This window comes from Panthera uncia, assembly GCF_023721935.1.
Source record: "Panthera uncia isolate 11264 chromosome C1 unlocalized genomic scaffold, Puncia_PCG_1.0 HiC_scaffold_4, whole genome shotgun sequence".
In the NCBI taxonomy this organism is placed as follows: Eukaryota; Metazoa; Chordata; class Mammalia; order Carnivora; family Felidae; genus Panthera; species Panthera uncia.
Genome location: NW_026057585.1, coordinates 35,352,557 through 35,372,835, shown reverse-complemented (window position 1 = coordinate 35,372,835; position 20,279 = coordinate 35,352,557). Strand labels below are relative to the sequence as shown.

Sequence of the window (20,279 nt, the reverse complement as noted above, 5' to 3'; positions counted from 1 at the left end):
CAGAAGACTCAGTGATGTTAATTCCCCAGTAATTATTTTATAGATTCCTTATAGTCCCAATTAAAATCCCAGCAACCGCTCTGTAATATAAAAATTAATCAAAATCTAGAATCAAGTGGATTCTAAAATTTATATGGAAGCATAAAGGACCTAGAAAAGTCAAAAGCAACAGTACTACAGATAGTATGATATTTGTATAAGAAGAGGTTCACAAATCAATGGAATAGGACAGGCAAAGTGGTGACATTTAAACTAGATTTTGAAGAATCCAAAGAATACAGGAATTTAAGATTTGAAGCCTATTTATTATGTGCCAAGTACTTTACTTAGACTACTTTAATTAACTTCAATTTTATTTTAACAACTAACCTGTCAAGTATAGTTTTAACATTACTATATTAGTGATGAGGAAACTATTGATCAAATAGTTTAGTCTAAGGTTACAAAATTAATGCATGGGCAACTAGAATTTGAATGTAGGTCTATTGGCTCCAAAATCCCTAGGCTTTCTAGCAGAAAAAGTGGGGCTGTGGAACAGAGTAATGACAAGATGAAACAGACGCTGTGTCCACAGGAGAGACAAATAACAGTGCAGATCAGGTGAAGGAAAATGAACAAAGTCTCCCATGTCTTGATCAAGAAAAGCAAATGGGCCACAGAATATAATTCTAATGGTGGAAACATCTGCGTATGTCAAAAGAAACACTTTTAAAGGAAAAGAACATTGCAGTAGACATTATTCCTTATGCTTCTGTCTTTTAGGTGTAGCCAGATTGAAAGTGGCTTTATATCCTTCTGTCGCAGAATTTGAGTGAAAAGCCCATGGCAAAATCTATCTATAATAAACTTTATCATGACTTTTGAATCACTCAATATAACAGTGTATCCAAGCAATGGAGGTTATCACTGTAATGAAATGACAGTAATATAAAGTACTAACAGTTTTAATAGGTCCACATAAACTTACTTATCCAATGGGACATTAGCAAGCACAGTGCAAGCAGTGGCTTGATTAGCACTTGCACACTGGGTTTATCCTCTTGAAATGTTTCCTTTTAGAACTCCAAGCTACCATATTATGGGATCTGGGTACCCTGCTAAGAGACCATGTAGAGAGAAAGAAACATCCAGCCAGCCCCCCAGATGTTCCACCTATCTTAACTGAGGCAGCAGACATAGGAGTGAAACCCTCCTGCATTTCCAGCCCAGGTAAGCTTCCAGATAAAAGCAACTATATGATTCACTCCAAGTAAGCCAAAACAAAGAGCCACTCAACTGACACTAGCCAAGAGTACAGAATATGAGCAAATAAATGGTTTATTATGCTACAAAAGAAAACCGATAGACATTTTGGTAAACAGATTACTCTATGTGTATGCGTGTGTGTGTTTTAATTACTTTCCATATGCCAGATCTATGCAGTATATCAGGGAAAAATACTGTATAATGTTAGTTACAATCCAAATAACAAGAGCATCACAAACCACTAGATTAATTCAATGGATTTTTTTATTCAGTTATATATACACGCCTCTGTGAGAAGGCATGTTACAATAGATTGATATTACAATATAATATCAACATTCTCTGCTACATAATGTGTCCTGTTAGATGTCTAATTTATTAAATCACTTGGTTGGTTATGAAATGCTACCAATGGTTAAAATAGAAGGGAAATGCCTCTTAAAACTAAAATGTTTTTATATGTGGGACTAAGGTGGGTTGTTTTTAAAAACATATTGTTTGGCTTCATTCATTTTTCTCTTTATAAACATTCATTCCTTTACCTTCATCCTTTTCAAAGGATTATTCAGCTCTCGCTGGAATGAAGCTGCTCTCCCTGACAGGAAGGTCTGAAAGGCAACAGCCAACAAATTTTCATACTTTTCAAGCAGAGTTTTATCTTCAGGAGGATAAATTCGTCTACAATAAATCAGACAAACCAACTTGTTTCAAAGAAGCTATCGTAGTACAAGAGTTAAGGGCAATTACATAGATACTCTTTGACCACTTACTCTGCCAGTCATTTTACTAGGTGCTAGAAATAACGATGAACGCAGGTATAAGAAATTCACAAATTGTCATTGTTTACCTACGCAAATTAAAGTTTATCTAGAGAACGGTCCTTAAACAATGAAGCTCCCGAAGGCATAGCATAAGGGTTTTTGTGGGGAAGTGGTTGCATAAAAATTACAACTGGGCATATTGAAGGAATGCAGATCTTCATGAGGGTGAGCAGGTAATGAGCGACGATCTGGAAGTTGTACAGGTATAGTGTGGCTACTGACATACAAGAATGCCGGCATTAATCCTGAGGTTCTCTTTTGGGGTGCTGCAATTTGCCTCTCTGCCGGAGAGAACAGAGTAAAAGGTAGAATGAGAGGAATGTGTTGTCATTGTTGCTGCTGAGGATGTTAAGGCAGGAAAGAATGTTTTGCTAAGAGTGTGAGAAGCTCTGTGGCCCCAAATCCTCCTCATTCTGTTAATGGTTGGGAGGTGGGGCAGTCTTTCCAGGGACACAAGGAATTTAAAAAGGGGGGGGATCCTCTTTTATCCTGTCAAAGGGTATTGTGGAAGGGTTCCAGTTCAACACAGTCCACACTCCTCTGGATCGTCTCACACCTGCCTCCTTCAAACATTTTCACTATTTGCCTGGTTCCTGACACATCTAAGTTTAACCAAAGTAGAGCAATCACTCTGAACTGACAGAAGGAAAACTAGGAGACCTGAAACCTGACTTTCTCAAAATACTTCATTATAAGCAAATAAGGCCACAGGATAGTATCAGGTTTAAAAGACCTCATATAACCATCCGGGAAGCTAGCTAGCAAGAATGAAACAAACAGTGCTCAAAATAAGTCTAAAAGGCTAAAAAATGTAGAACAGTTGTTTTGACACTTTACTTCTTCCATTTTATATAAGAAAATGGAAACACAGTTACCTATAATTCCCCATATGTCGATTTTCATGTTCTTCTTTTAAGATCTGTTTTCGTACTTGAGCGAGTCTCTCTTTCTAAAAATGAAGAAATTTTACAAATAAAATCTGACCAATGAATTATGCAATTCAAATTGTGGGTATGTTGTTAAAATTTTCATACCAACTCTTCTTTCCGCCTCTCTAACTGATGTCTCTGCTGTTCCCAGTCTGAGGAACCTGGTAAGAGCCTTTTTATTGAATTTTGGCCATAAAGCCTTCTTTGAGCCTCAGCTTTTTGTTTGGCCAAGTTTCTCCTTTTATCACTGGTCCTAAAATATAAAACATAGGAATTCAAATAAGCCCTGATCTTATTCCTATGAGGAGAATTAGCAAAAGAAGAGACAACGTGGGAATATGAATCAATGTTTATTATATTCAGGGGCACCTGGGTAGCTCAGTCATTTGAGCATCCAACTCTTGATTTTGGCTCAGGTCATAATCCCAGGGTCATGGGATCAAGCCCTGCATCAGGTTCCACGCTGAGCATGGAGCCTGCTTAAGATTCTCTTTCTCTACCCCTCTGTCCCTCTCCCCTGCTTGCATTCTCTGTCTCTCCAAAATTAAAAAAATATATGTATATATTTTTTATATATACACACACACACACATATATATATATTCATATACATCATATTCATCTAATCATCCATTGAATAATGGTCTCCCTGTAGTTGAGGTTCTGTACTCCCAGGGTTTGTGATAGAATACTCTGAACAATCTACATTCTTCTGGATTTTCTTGAGATTAAAAGAATAGTCTCACAAAATGAACTTTGGGGTGTATATGGAGCCATACTGTAAGTAAAACATTGTATTAAGAAGTGCACAGATTTGAAATACAAGTCTAACACATTTATATGTCCATGGAGCACTCCATCTGGATGGAAGAAAAGGCACATGTGCAACGTAAGCTTCAGTAGCACATGCTCTAAATGCTAAGAATTATACTAAATTCTCTTCGTGGAACAAGGCAAAGAAAAATAAGGAAAATTAATTCCAACTCTCCTTTATTTTTAAGTCTAGAAATTTCTCACTGTTTGAACTGTATATATCTCACTTTTAAAAAGACCAAAACACCCATAGGTTATGTCCTAAATTGGTAACATCACTGACAATGACATACAAAAAACAAAAACAAAAACCATTAGGCCTACTTATACGATAACAGTAAATGTTAAAACCATGTATGGGCATACTACTTGTGTAAGCTAAATAAACAAAAATTTCACCTTCTACATCTCTTCTATTCATTTCTTTTAGGGTAATTGAAATATCAGTTAAATTTAGGCAAATCATTTTTTATCAAGCAAAAGAAGGGGCCATATGAAAATTTCTAAACAAATTTATGTATCAGTCTCTTCTTTCAATAATACTTTCCATATAAAGCTACTTCTCATGCAGGCATCTGCTAACTGCTTGAAAACACTTAAAATAAATAAATTGCTTGGAAGCATCCCACAACTCATTTAGAGTTCTTTAAATGACAGTGGGAATCAACTGAATTCATAAAATCCCTGGGCTCAAATAACCTCAGAGGTCCTTTAATCCAACACCCTAAACACTGTTTGAACACTTATAAAAGCAGACGTGACTCACTACTTCATTAAGCACTTCAACTAAACTTCTAACAAATTTGTTGCATAATGAGCCAAAAGCTTTCCCACAAAATAGCAATTCCAATATTTGAGATCCATGATCATGTACACTGCAACCAGCTAATAATAACACTAATCATAATATTAGTGCAGCAATCCCACTTCTGAGTATATATCCAAAGGAGTTGAAAACAGGATGCAAAGAGATGTCTGCACTCGCACATTCACTGTAGCATGATTCACGATAACCAAGACACGGAAGCAACCTAAATGTTCATCAACAGATGAATGATGAAGATGATGTAGTATACACATACAATGGAATGTTATCCGGCCTAAATAAATAAATAAATAAATAAACAAATAAATAAATAAATAGGAAATCCTGCCTATGATTTTCAATGGCAAGGTTAACCCTGTCTTAATAAACATCTCATTTCTGTTTACCCAGGCAGCATGATATAGTGGGAAGACTTCTGAACAGAAAGGTAGGAAATCCATGTGTTTGAGGGTTGTTGTTGTTGTTTACTTCTTGAATGCTGAATGACGTCTGCTTTAGTTTCTTCTTGCAAGGTGAGGAAGATAATCTAGAGATTTTCCTCAGGTAGTCTCCAATTCAACCTTATACTCTATACTGAATAATTATACCAACACTGTAATTTAACCATATTTACTATAGACTCAGAGCATGATACAGGGAGAAGGAAAAGCAGTATGTAGAGGAGAGGAAATGATATTTAAAAAGAAAACACTAAATGGGTTTGAAGAATGAATCAAGAAATTTAAAACACAAAATATGAAAAAGTTACAAGCCAAGCCCATGTACAAGTGATTGTTCCAGGCCAAATGTGCTGGAAACCTTCCAAACAATGAAGGAAAGACTTTACCTGATGTTTAGCAGTTTCAATGCATTTAGCAGCACTCCCCTTTTTACATCATAGTCTATTTTCTGATCCGTTCCAAAGCTTGGAGCTCGATTAATCTGAAATTTACAAAGGAAACAATGAGAATGGCCAAATGTTGGTAGGTTGGTAAATATTCAATTCCTATTTTTTAAATTAATGCAAGATCTCCAACCAGTAGAAAAACTCTACAATAAATCTCAAAGCTCCACATACTAGATGGCCCAGTTACCACTGTCACACCTCCCTTCTCGCCACCCTAAGTCAAGGAGTTGCAAGGAACTGACTGCTCTCATGGCCCTCTTCCCCCTGCTGCCTTAGCTCAGGATCTTCAGTCAGCCTATGTGCCCTCCCCCTCCTCCCCACCCTTTTTCAGCCCAACACCCCATGTGCTAGGTTTTAAGTTCAGGGAAGTTAAAAGTGACTCATTCTGACATGAGATTAGAAGACCAGTATTAACAATAATAATGATGATGTAACAAAAAAGATATGCATGTTACCAATATAGCAATACTCATGCATTTATTTAGCATACAGAAACTATCAGTACCCTCTTTTCACTACTTCAGATCTTCTGGATGAATTCGTCTATTGCTGTCTAAAAAATAAACTATTTTTTTTCTACCTGGATCAAACAATAATTTATCATTTTTCATTTCCAAAAACTGCATAACTCAGAAGATACCATTAAAGGTAGTTGCAGACTAATCTCTATGAGTTTCTCTAACTATATAAGGATTCTGGGCATAAGTGAGTTATTTGTGAGTGTTCTTTCCAACATCATTTCCAGGATTTCATTAAGATAAAAAATAAAGAGAGGCCGGGGTGGCTCAGTCAGTCAAGCGTCCGACTTTGGCTCAGGTCATGATCTCACAGCTCATGAGTTCAAGCTCCGTGTTGGGTTCTGTGCAGACGGCTCAGAACCTGGAGCCTGCTTCTGATTCTTTGTCTCCCTGTCTCTCTCTGCTCCTCTTCTGCTCATGCTCTTTCTCTCTCTCAAAAATAAATAAACATCTAAAAAAAAAAGATGAAAAATAAGAAGTAACAGTAACTGTATGTACCCTGAAACCCATTATACAATATGCTACCACCCCAAGAGCTGGAGCTCCTGTCTTTGTCTTTGCTGCTATTGGGTTTGTTGTTGCTGTTGTTATGAAAATGTAACTGGAATAGCAAGTGTTTAAGAAAATTACTTAATTAACTCGGTTGGTTAGAATGCGCTGAGTTCTAAACTACAGCTCAGCTTTCATGACCACCACCTAACACCACAGACGATCTAAAAAAATATGCTACTAGTCCTGAAAGAGGATTGTCTTTTACAAATCCATTCCATAAGAGACAAAAAACTTGATAGTATGCATTTCACAACTCTGGCAATTGTAGGAAGTATAACTATAAGTATATAAAGAGAAGCTAAACAAACAACAGAAAAATCACCTGTAATCCCACCACCTAGCATACTGTCATCTATTTGATAGTGTATTGCTCACCATTTGATAAAGTGTAAGTATCTGCCATGCACGCATATTTATAATTTTCACTTTACTTTCTAAATACATGCCTATACTAACAATACTATTTTATAGTCCAAGTTTTTCCCTTATCACTATATCATGAAAATCTTTCATGCCATCATTTTGATGCATGGTATTCCATTTATAGAGATATGCCTAACTACATTATGCCTTTGCTGATTTTTGATTTAGAAGGTGACGGACATATTTCTGCCTATGCGATGTGGTCCCAAGGAGAAAGGAATAGCTTAGTAACTACAAGAACCTCCATTTATTCCAGGCAAATTTAAGAAAGGGAGTCTACTGGGGCACCTGGGTGGCTCAGTCGGTCAAGCGTCCGACTTCGGCTCAGGTCATGATCTTGCAGTTCGTGGGTTTGTGCCCCATGTCAGGCTCTGTGCTGACAGCTCGGAGCCTGGAGTTTGCTTTGGATTCTAGGTCTCCTGCTCTCTCTGCCCTTCCCCCACTTGCGCTCGGTCTCTCTCTCTCAAAAATAAATAAAATATTAAAAAAAAATTTTTTTTAAAGAAAGGAAGTTTATTAATCCACGACTTCAAAACTCTTTAAGTATTTCCTCTTACAAGTGCAAAGAAAGGGCAATGTATTTTATGTGAAAAAAACAAGTTAACCATTCCATACTGATTCAAATCTCTGGAATTTGTAATACAATTAATGATAGTTCAGCTGCTACCTGTAACAGGATTATAAAATAAACCAGACATTTAGGAAACAATGATTAAGTGGTTCACTGAAATGTAATCTATCTTTATAGAATTCCTTGGGTGTTCCATTCCAAAACTGCCATCTGGAACTCTGGCAGACATACCCCTCCTCCAGGATGGTTGTGACCTCAGGTCCTCTCTTACCTATGTCAGAATCTTCCCTCTACTACCATAAAAAAGAAATTGGTCTACGGACAAATGTACTCACACAAGATCAAGTAATACATGAAAAGGTAGAAAAACTTTTTGCAATTAACATTTTGGATTTCTCAAAAGTTTTATGAGAAAGGTAAAGTAAAAACTAAAGACAGATGAAACTCTGAAAATTAGGGTTTCATTCAGTCAAAATTCTACTCTGTGATGTTGACAGCTTCTTTGGCTCTCATTCCTACCCCAATTCTAGAACAGACAAAACTCTGCAGATGTTAGGGTCTTAACGTTCAGCAGCTTGTAAATGCACACAAAAATGAAAACTATTAGAAAGCAGACTAAATTGATAAATACTATTTATTAACCAACCAAATGATAGTTTTACTATCAAAACAAGCACAATAATTTCATGCACATAACAAAGTATACATAACAGATTTTGTGCTCACAGATTAATGCTATTCCCTCTGCCCAGTAACTTCTCCTCATCCCGCCCCCATCTCTCCCAATTTCCAGTCCCCACCGTACTTTCTACAGCCTTAAATACTCTGCTCAGGAGTTCCTCCTCTGCAAAGATTTTTTTTTAACTGTCAAATACACACTTGTACATAGAGAGATTAATCACTCTATTGTTTGTGCTGGTATCCTGTTCCCTACTTATACCTGTAAATATTACCATAAGACACATATCTGAGTCCCCACTAAACCAGGGCAAGTATTCTGTCTTCTTTTATCTCCACCCCCTGACACAATGACTCGTTGAAATAATTCAAGGGTAATTAAAGTATTAGCAGTATATTCATACCCTGCCCAGTTTTCATACTTTTCCCTAACAATGTTTCTGTGCTTGAAAATTTCTGCAATTTTGTCACTATGAATCATTACCTGCAATTATTCCAGTTAACTAAAAGTTATCATATCCTCAGATGCACCTTCTATCTTATTCCACTTGATGGTGCCAAAAGGTTTTTAACAACATATGTTAGAACCACTACAATTGCAGCTGGGAGAAAACACAAAGAAGCAAGATCTAAATAAGATTACTTTAACTGTTTTAATACAATAAATGTTCATTATCCATAGTGATTGATTACTATAAAGTCTTTGTAATGGTTCTGACTGATCTGGAAATGATGAAGAAATGAATTGAAAATGAAAATATGCTCATGCAAACAGTGCTAGTTAGCTGTTGAGTATTGTGGAGTTTTTTAATGGTTATTCATCTGGACATGATAAAGGAGAGAACAAAGTATGAAGAAACACTAATGCCAACAATGGTGTTTTGAGCCTTTGAAAAAATATAGAATTCAACCATTCAGTCAATTCTGCTTTACCAAGCTCATACAAAGCTCCAGTTAGACAAATGCTTTTAAAAACAGGTAACTAAACTATCTATAGTCATTACTCCCTACTATACTTTGAGTGCCACTTCATGCATGTGCCTTCACTTTTTCTCCACCCTGTCAAGGATAAAAGACAAGTAGCAGGAGCATGGGGAAAATACAGTTAAGAACAAGGAAGAATAATTGCAGACAAAGTATGAAACCTAGGGAAGAAAATGTCAGGCCTAGTAAGGCGCAGAGTCAAATGCTTTCATGTTCAAGTGATGAAGGACACAAAAAGATAGCAAAATCTTATTTTCCAGGACCCAAGCAGGAACAAAATTTGAACATCTGACATCTGTATTTGATTGGAAATACAACATGCTGGAGCAGAGCAGATTGAACACACACACACACACACCCCCATTAGCCCTCTAATTGGAAAAGTGCTCCTTCCTAAAAATATATTTTGAATGTCTTGATTATCTATCACTCATTCAATTTGCTTTTGCACGTTACAGACAGAACTTCCACCTTCAAAATCATTAACAAAAAAAGAGAGATAATCAGCGTAAAATGAAAGGTACTTGTTGATTATACCTTCTATAGCAATATGTTCCAAAATGTAACTAATCTAGCAAACACTGTTTAGATATGTGCTATTTTCCTGATAAAGTTTCCTAAACACAGTGTTCTGTGCCCATGCACTCTATGACTCCAGATCAAGGGTCTGAGAGGAAACTGCTGAATGGGATAGAAAACTTCTAAGTTTTCTTCTGGATGTAGTATAAGTATGACTGGAAGGAAAGGTACACAAATCTTAAGAAGAGACTATTTTTATTTCTCTTTTATATCATTTCATATTTTCCTAATATTAAGTGATCTTTTATAACAAGAGAAGAATAACGATGACTCCGACCATACCAGGGACTGGCAGCAAACCCAAAGGCGCACAGTTAACAGACTGGACATGGGGGAGTCCCAGGCATATAATATGGCCTTCAGGGAGAAGCCATGCCAGCTGGGGTATGAGATACTGAATACTGATTAATGAACCAATCAGAGTCTCTCTCTTCTTGGAGAGTTTGAATAGGAAACCAATGAAGACAAGGAGGCCATGGTCCTCAAGCCCAGGCACCCACACAGAGGAAAGACAACATCCAGAGGTCATGGAGTAATGAAGTAATGAAGGATGTGAGACTGAGGAAATAGTGGAGAAAGGAGATAAATCAGTAGAAGCAGATCCACACATACATTCAAAATTCCTGGCCCAGAAATGCACTCAAATTAACTTGGGAAAAGTAATATCAAACAGATATTGGTCCGTTCTTGGAACTGTTCTATTCTCTGAATTTTTGTTCTCTTCCTCCCACATGTTCCATTCAGGCCTCTTTCTGCTCGGTTAATGAGACAACTGTGCCAACTACTCATTTAAAAAACATTTGTTTTAATGCACAAGAACAGTAGTAACTTCTCTTTCTTCTTATAGAAATGCCTTACCTCCAGAAGCCATGGCTTTAGTTTTCTGTCCAACAAAATATCAAATCCCAGAACTTCAAAACAGACGCTTTCACTTCCTGGAGGCTGACCGGGTCTGCACATTCGATATGCATGCAGGACATGAGGTTCTGCTACAATCAAAGTCTTTACAACCAATTCCTGCAAATAGAGTGTTTAAAAAAAAAAATGTGAAAATGCCTTACTTTTTTGTATCTTATTTACATATGTGGAAATAAGGCCTAAACTTACAGAGCAGCACACTGGCCAAGTTCACAAAGCTCTATGACATGTGGCCCCTGCCGCTACTCTGATTCCATTTCATGCAACTCTTGTTCTACTCATTACACTCCAGCCACGCTTGCCTGCTTAGGCTCTCTGACAGTAACTGTTCCCTCTTTCTAGAACACTCTTCCCAATATTCCCATGTCTGGCTCCTTGATATTCAGAAAGGCCTTCCCTGACCCTGGAGTCAAAAGTAGTCATGGCTATCCCTTACTGTACCATCTCACACAGCATAGAATCAGCTGATATTTTTCTTTTTTAATTACAGCCATGTCCTTGTGCCTACACTAGTGCCTGCCATTTAGTAGATGCTCAAAAATATTTGTGAACAATTAAGTAAAATAAAAATAAAATAAAAATAAAAAGATATGGGCCGCCTGGGTGGCTCAGTTAAGCATCCAACTCTTGATTTCAGCTCAGGTCATGATCTCATGGTCTTGAGTTGGAGCCCCATATTGGGCTCTGCACCGAGCATGGAGCCTGCTTAAGATTTTCTCCCTCTCTCCCTCTGCTCCTTCCCTACTCATGCTGTCTATCTCTCTCTCAAGAAAAACAAAAACAAAAATCAAGTTGACAAATGTGGTTTCTATCTGGTAAATAAATAAGGGTAGGAGCACATGCTAGACTTCTCAGAAACCATACGGGAGGGTTTAGGAGTGGCAGGGAAGAAAAGTTACAGCGAGGGTCAACTACTTCACAAACGACATTATAGAGCCTCCACTGAGACAATGGGTGAAAGGATGGGACAGAATCTAGGAGAGGTGGGCTTCTTTGTGTTGTGATGCTTTTGCAGTTCATAAGGTTTACTGGAGACAAGAGGACACACAATACTACTAGAATGAGTTACTAATGCTAATAAAACAAAAGGTTGGTTTACTGAAGTTTAAGAACAAACTATGGATTGTGGAAAAGTGGTTTTGCTGGGTTTTTTTGCCTTAGAATATATTGTCTTTTTAAGTCCCTCTCTACAGGCATAGGCAATATAACATGGCAGTTAAGAACCTGGCTCTAACATCAGACTTTCTGGGTTTATTCCTGGCTTTGCTCCTTGCTAGTGTACAACCTCAGTTATGTTGCTTAAGCTTTCTGAATCTCACTTTCCCAAAGGGAAAGGGGAAATAGGAATAATACCTACTGCAAAAGACTGAAGTAAGTGCAAAATGAGACTCCATGTAAAACTCTTGGCATAGTGCCTAGAACAGAGCAAACCTTCAGTAAGTGTTAACTACTACTATTGTTATAATTATTCTGCCATTCCTCACTCCACTTCATATTTCAGGTCAGAAACAAACATTCCATTACCTGGTGGGAGCAATATTCATTATATTGGAGAAAAAATGGGGACAGATTAATCTTGCTGTTATCCAGAATCCCAACCGAGATCATACTTGGGGTAAGTATCAGAGATGTTATGAGAGGTTATTCTCGGAAAAATTTTACTCAAAGTAAAAAATTGAACACCAAAAACACTAAAGTATATAAAGATAAAAGACAAAAAAAAAATCACTTAATATAAATCTTTGGATGTATTAGTGAAGATACTGGAAAATAGGGGAAAAAAAAGTTAAAGCCTTGACTAATCAATGTCTGCATGAAACAACTCAGATGGGGGGGGAGACTGAATATTAATTGACCCTGAAGAATTACAAATCTGTGCTTTTTCTGCATAAAACACCACATTTTTAGGAATGCAAAGGTAAGACTACAGGTGTATGTGAAAATCAAGAGTGATATAACCAAACACAAATCAAACTCCACTAATGTTTTTTTGAGAATTTCCAACATACTGTCATTGCTCTGAAATATGATTTGTAGGTCTGTATCTACAGTGTATAAAAAGAATTGAGAGAACGGGGTTTATGAGTAACCTCCATGGCTTGATTTTCTATTGATTTCTCACTCATCCTTTATTTTTAAAATATTTTTTTAATGTTTATTTATTTTTGAGACAGAGAGAGACGAGCATGAATGGGGGAGGGGCAGAGAGAGAGGGAGACACAGAATCCGAAGCAGCTCCAGGCTCTGAGCTGTCAGCACAGAGCCCGATGCAGGCTCGAACTCACAGACCACGAGACCATGACCCGAGCCGAAGTCGGAAGCTCAACCAACTGAGCCACCCAGGAGCCCCGATTTCTCACTCATTCTTGACCAGCACAAAAGCACACATCTCTGTGCTACACAGGAGGTACTGAACGTCAGTTTTCATATATAGACAGTTACTTTTTAGAGAAATTGCTGCCCAAAAAAGAGGTCATTGAAAAAAAAGTCCAAAGTTAAATTCATGAAATTTGTAAACTACGACACAAAGATACAAACTTACTGATTGACTGCCTTCTCTATCTCCTTTTTTTTAATAATATATTTATTATTTCATTAACTCATCTTAAACAGATATCTTTATATACAATTCTTAATAAAGGTAAACATAATTAAAAGATATACACTTGAAGGGTGCCTGGGTGGCTCAGTAGGTTAAGCGTCTGACTTCAGCTCAGGTCATGATCTCACAGTTTGTGAGTTCAAGCCCCACGTCGGGCTCACAGGCCTGTGCTGACAGCTCAGAGCCTGGAGCCTGCTTCAGATTCTGTGTCTCCCTCTCTCTCTGCCCCTCCCCCACTCACACTCTGTCTCTCTCTCTCTCTCTCAAAAATAAAGATTAAAAAAAAATTTTTTTAAAGATACATACTTGGAAAAGTTAGTAATTTACTAATATTAACTAATTGCTTATTTGTAGATTGTTATTACACATTATAACTAATGTAAGCAAGAATGATGCAGAATTTACCCCTTTATAGAAGACACCACAAATGTGTCAGAGCTTAGTAGGCACACACTGGCCATGTTCAAGTTATATATGAATGTTATATTTTAGGCTCTCCCAGAAAGGTCCATTTCCATACCCTCTTGTTAATATTAGTCTCACTTCTATACCTTCTCCTAATTAATTATGTACAGGAAGTACCACTTAAAACCAATGGATATAAAACTAATGACACTCGTTTTTCTCTCAGATTCTTTCTACACATTCCTCACCAAGGCAGTCCAAGAAGTTCCACCTTTTCACACCCCCTTCTCCAAAGAAGTAAAACCCACATGGAAGTGACAAATTTGGTAAAAACAACAACAACAAAAAAGGAGTATCACAGGGCATATAAAACCTTCTTGGTCTCGCTGAGCTATTCATCAAATGATCCATTCATTCAATCATCCAGGTATCAACATGTATGATCTTCCATTTGTTATTCGTGCAATAACAAATTTCACACCTCTGATGCATCTGACATAATAAACCATCATTATTAAAATATTTTTTGAATTTCTGCAAAATTGGCCTTGATAGAATAAATAAGTAGATAAATAAACACAGAATGAATTGTCATTGTCATCAAATTTCTTGTTTGGATGTATTTAGGCCACCAGGAAGATAGGATAGAAAGTTAACAAGTTGGTGGGCCTCCAACAAAATCCAGTTGATACACATTTTTGGTGGAGCCCCTACATTTTCAAAAAGTTTTAAATGTGGTGTCAACATTTTAATAAATCAGGAGACTTAGAGCTTCTATTGTCAAATTAGAAGAATGAACCACACTGGGCCCACAATACCATGTGGCAACAAAAGGCTGGTGCTGAGTAGTGTCCACCCCCTTCAGACTTCTCATACACTTCAAGTTACCATAGTTCCCTGCATACTCTATTTACTTCTATCCAGACCATTTCACTCCTTTTACTTATCTGACACCAAAGGACCTCTGGATTTACATTCTGTGGTATAGAAAATAAGGTATAAGAAATTCAACCAACAAAACAAGAAAAGGATAAGTCTAATGACGCTGATTTTTCTAATTATCTCAAGAGAACTAAATTCAATTAACTATAAACTTTCATGTGCATTTTCCGTGATAGATTTATTTAAATTATACAGTATCCGCTCCCAAAGAAAAGCTAAATCATATTGCATAATCCTACCGTATTAAGTACTTTCAAGAAACACACTCTTCTAACTTTGAATACCATTGTGATACTTCTGCTAGGATTTATAAAGGGGCGGTTTCACCCAGGTTATCTTCTCAGATCTGCTTCTTTTCCCTCTTTACCCTTATTTGCAGTGTCATCCACTGCCATGGCTTTAATTATCAATTACGCTTCAAACATGCACTTTTAACTACCTGCTTAATCTTTCTACCTGAGAAAACATTTCAAGTACAATAAATCTCTAGACCTCATTATCATAGCCTCGTGAACTTTTACAAACTTAGTTCGGGTGCCAATGCCTCTTGGGAGTCCTCCTCCTATCCCTTCCCATGGAAAGTTACTATATGTGGTCTTCCTCTACATTCCCACAGAATCCAACATATGCCTCTGTTGTACGTGCTATGGTATATTTTATTAACAATTTGTATGTGGGTCTTTCCTACAAAACTCTTACATTTCTTGAGGACTGGAGCTGTATCTTCTAAATCTTCAAATTATCAGTCAGAAACAAGGTTATGGGTTCAATAAATGTTTACTGAGTGACTGAAAGAATGAATGGAATGAATAAATGAATAGAACTCTTTTCCCTCACTTGCAAAACTAAGCTCTACATCTTTTCAAAATTAATTCCTCTCTACTTCAGATAAAGCCAACCCATGCTCCCTATAACTCCTCCTTAAAACTGCAGAGGAATCTCTGAATACTTCTCCCCGATTTTGGACATTCAGTTAACCTCAATGTTTACTTCGTTGTCACCTCTTCTACTCTGAGCTGGTTCACCTCAGGCCACTCTTTTCACTTAAACTACACCCCGGTGCCCTCCTTTACCTACTCTTAGTCTTTACTCTAACCCGTCCCACACCCATCTTCAGATTTATCTTTTAAATTCAGGGTCTTTGGCCTTATTTCTCTTCTCCCTTAAAATCTGGAAAGATTGAATCCTTACTGCCTACCAAGTTAACCATTGATTTTCAGACCTAAAATTTTGCCTCCACATATCTTTTCAGCCATAAATCCCCACAAAATTCCCACAAATACCATATGTGCTGACCTGGGCCACTTTTCCCAATTCCCCTACATCTATGCTTCTGCTTATACCTAGTACCCCTTTCTCCCATCCCTAGCAGAAGAAACACTGCTCATCAAGGTCTGTCATAATTCCTACCTCCTTCATGACAATACTTCATTTGTCCAACCTAATGTAATCTGTTCTTTTTTAAAATGCTGATGATCCTTTAAATTAATCTGAGGAAAGACACTTATAATTGTGAAATGGTATAATCTTACTGAAATATCACTCCAAAACTTAGCAACATCATGTTGATTTGCTTGTAGGAATTCTGTAAACCACTTGATGGAACGTTTGCTGCCTTTGTTTTCAGTCTCATCCCTTTCAAAACGCTCATTGTGCTTGTTCACAGAGTAGTTTGTTAGATGCATGTATAACTGCGTCTGTAACAAGTAAGAACCAAAGTTATCACCTATGAGACTCTAGAACTGTGAGGTTTCACAGAACATAAAGCATCCAAAGATGAAAGACATTTTTAAAATTTAAAACATACAAATTGACAATTTCACGATGACTTAGGTTTCAAATTAAGCGAAACGGCAAATTTCCAATAAAAGGATTACAAATATAGTCATCTACAAAGTTACTTTATATATTGTTCAAAATGTATCTACCATAAAAAGTATTGGCTTAGTTGGCTATGTGTCTGACTCTTGATCTCGGCTCAGGTCATGATCTCATGGTTCATCAGATTGAGCCCATATTGGGCTCTGCTCAGCGCAGAGCCTGCTTGGGATTCTCTCTCTCCCTCTCTGTCTGCCCCTTCCCCACTTGGACACTCTCTCTCTCTCTCAAAATAAATAAATAAGCATTTTTTAAAGTATTAAAATAATACGAATATACAAAGTTATTACATGAAAGCATGAAATTCTACATTGCTAAGCAGGAAAAATGCTATTTGTTTTCATATTTATTTATTTTTTTTAATTTTTTTAACGTTTATTTATTTTTGAGACAGAGAGAGACAGAGCATGAACGGGAGAGGGTGAGAAAGAGGGAGACACAGAATCTGAAACAGGCTCCAGGCTCTGAGCTGTCAGCACACAGCCTGACGCGGGGCTCGAACTCACGGACTACGAGATCATGACCTGAGCCGAAGTCAGCCACTCAACCGACTGAGCCACCCAGGCGCCCCAGTTTTCATATTTATTTTTAACATCTTTAGTCACTTACAGTTTTCACCCAAATTTGTTTGGGGAAGGGCATTTTCTGACAGAGCATTCTATATCTTTTAAAAGAAAAAAAAAAAAAATGAAAGTTCAAGTAAGTAGCATAAACTAAAAGGCAGGACTACCAAACACAACCTCTGCCCTCCCACGCTGACCAGGAGGCCACTTGAACTCATTCGCAAGACAGAGTGCACTTACAGCCAGCAAACAGAGGCACCACACAATGCTGTACAGAGTCCAAATGATTAACAGTATAAATTTATAGTGCTCTTTATTGGAGCTGCCGTGCCTTGGTCTCTTTATAGTCTTACATTTGTTGATACTGTTATCCTCAAATAAACCGGAAAAGTAATCCAAAATTTAAAACCTCTCGTAACTGTCAACTAAGACACATCTAATGGTTCCCTACCAATCTATCATAGACATTCATCAAATCTATAAATTCTGTCCTCATGATCCTATTCTCAGAAATTACTTTAAATATCAGGGTGCTTCACAATGAACAAATATTTCATGTACATGGCTATTATTTAGGCTTGTTAATAGCAAAGTATATTTGCATCGTATTTTATTTCCATTGCAGTTACTTCCATCTACAGTATTCATATCTTCAATGCAAATGTGCAGAACTTATCATCTCAGCTACATGCTGTTTACTAACCCATGCGCCATTGCTAATTAAGAATTTATTTTTTCATCATTAAACAATATTTAAGGAGTGCCTACTTACTATCTCCAAGAACTTGTACTGGGCACTGAGGATACAAAGATGAACAAGACAGACACAGTCTCTGCCCTAATGAAACTTGGAAAAAGCTTTAAACTAAGTGATATTTGAAAGAAAGAGCATAAATCTTACACTTGTCTAATTTTAACTGCTTGATTTGAAGAAAAAGGAAATTAATCAAACTACAGCATTTCCTAGTTTCCAAAATAGAAATCACTTCTAAGTTTAAAAAAATTGGAAAATAATTTTTGAGGGGGTTCTCTATTTGGCAAGAATTTTTTAAGATAAATAATATTAGCAGTAATAAAAACTCTAGCTATCCTAATGAAAAAAGTGAGTAAGAAATGGAACTGTGCATTTTTCTTAAAACAGTCGCTTTGTAAGTAGGATTAGAAATTCCAATTTCACATCTACCTTGACAAAAATCCCCTTCTAAGCATTTTATTGCCAGTTGGACATTAGCCATAAGCAGTGAAAATAGCTATAAATCAAATAGCAACCTGCAAGGTATGAATAGGATATAAATATTCTCCACCCTATTTTTTAGCATATAGGCTCAATACAATGAATTGGGATGCACAAAACTTTTCAAGAACCTGCCAACTGCTACATTGGTAGCAAAAAATAAATGTTTACTATATTTCAATGTTTGAAATTCTGTCTTATGATCTCCTTATATGTAGTTTACCCATATTTAATTCTTATAAACACACACAGCTCTTTATAAAATATATGCTCACTATTTTAAAAATTGGAAATACGAAAAAGAAACAAACATGCAGCATTATGCCATCCAAAAACCACCAATGAGAGCATTTTGGTTTATTTTTTCCAGCATTTTTTCTTAAGCTTACCTTTTACATAACTGTGATCTCACTTTAGATAAAATTTTGTACTTCTTTTTTTTTTTTTTTTTTTATTTTTTCATATCTTAATCTAGGAACTTGATCGTGAAGTCGAAAAAAGTGAACTTTTGAATTTTAAAGATATGTAAGGAACATTGACATTTATCTAGGAGATCATTCTTCGTACATGTGACCCAGAGCCACAGAGTACATGATTCAAAAGCACTTGGCAAAGTGAGATACATTTGCTGACTCATGGTCTTTCCTTATGATTTCCTAACTCAGCGTACTTAAGTAAATCATATACATATAATTTAAAATATTAGAATAAATCACTTTGTCACCTAAATGAGCTTCCATATCTCACCCTTTCCTATGTCTTCCCTTACTCTTTTCTCTTAAAACATGACTACCTGCCTCACATGTATTATAACCCATTCTTCCCCACATCAATTATTTTAATTATAATCTAAGAGCTGACAAGTCTCAAATTAGGCCTATAGCTCAGTTCTCTTGTCTCAACTCCAGACCTATACTATACATCCAAATGCTTATAGCATAGATCCATTTGGAGGCCCTTGCAGGCATGTTGAACCAAACACACCAGCTTGCAAGACCTTTAATAGCCCTATATTACCTATCATGGTGAATAACACCCCATCTACCCGACTGCCCATGCCAAAAATCTTGAGTTTTTATCCTTACTTTCTCTCTCCCTTTCCTTTGTTCTACAAATCCAACCTCACAGTATATTATTATATCAATGCTATCCATGTTATCATAAATGTATCTTAGATCTATGTTCTTATTCTTTGGCTAGCCCTACTACTGTTACTTCAAATAAGGCCATCTTTTCTCTCACGTGTGGTTAGTATAAACAACAGCTTTTTCCTTACCCTCACCTCCCCCATCCATCTACACCCCCATCTCACATTCCCCACACTACAGACTAGGTGAACTTTTGAAGACAAAAATCTCATTCCTCCTTTCCTTCTTTAAAATCTTTTAATGTTCCCTTTCTTCTTAGGTTAAATCCCCAAATCCTAGACATGGCCTAAAAAGCTCTGAAAGATCTGTGCTCTAGGATCTTCATACTCATTTCTGAACACCCACCCCTTCATAGTCTGTATAGAGCAGTACTGAACATGTCTGCTTTCTCCAGATATACCGTATCTCTAGGCCATTTTTCTCTCTGGAGTTCCATCCCACCCCCCCACCCCCCCCCCCACCCCCAGCCTGGCTGACCCTTCGTTGTTCGTATTTCACTTTACGAACTCCTTTTCTAACCTTTATCTCCAACTGGGTTAGATGCTCTTGCTATGCACTGCCATAGCACCCTCAGTTTCTTAGACCATTACACTTACCATTAGGTATTATAACTGCTTATTTTATTTTCTGCCTCCCCACTAGACTGTTGCTTTTGAGAGGTCAAGCACTGTATCTGTCTTGGTCACTGTTTTTCCAAAACCAGCACAATGCCTGGAACGCAGTAGAGTTCAAATATTACTTGGTGACTGGATATATTCACACCT

General features: G+C 37.0%; 1 protein-coding gene across 2 annotated transcripts in view; it reads right to left on the bottom strand.

Moving 5' to 3' along the window:
• Positions 1 to 20,279, bottom strand: part of TTLL7 (tubulin tyrosine ligase like 7) — a 142,298-nt gene that overhangs the window by 58,780 nt on the left and 63,239 nt on the right. For both annotated transcript variants that reach the window (XM_049616917.1, XM_049616918.1), the window contains 6 exons: positions 16,225 to 16,389; positions 10,684 to 10,842; positions 5,461 to 5,555; positions 3,101 to 3,248; positions 2,942 to 3,015; positions 1,788 to 1,923 (listed from right to left, as the gene is read on the bottom strand). In XM_049616917.1, the coding sequence (XP_049472874.1) occupies positions 1,788 to 1,923; positions 2,942 to 3,015; positions 3,101 to 3,248; positions 5,461 to 5,555; positions 10,684 to 10,842; positions 16,225 to 16,389 (777 nt within the window). The remainder of the gene's footprint in view (positions 1 to 1,787; positions 1,924 to 2,941; positions 3,016 to 3,100; positions 3,249 to 5,460; positions 5,556 to 10,683; positions 10,843 to 16,224; positions 16,390 to 20,279) is intronic.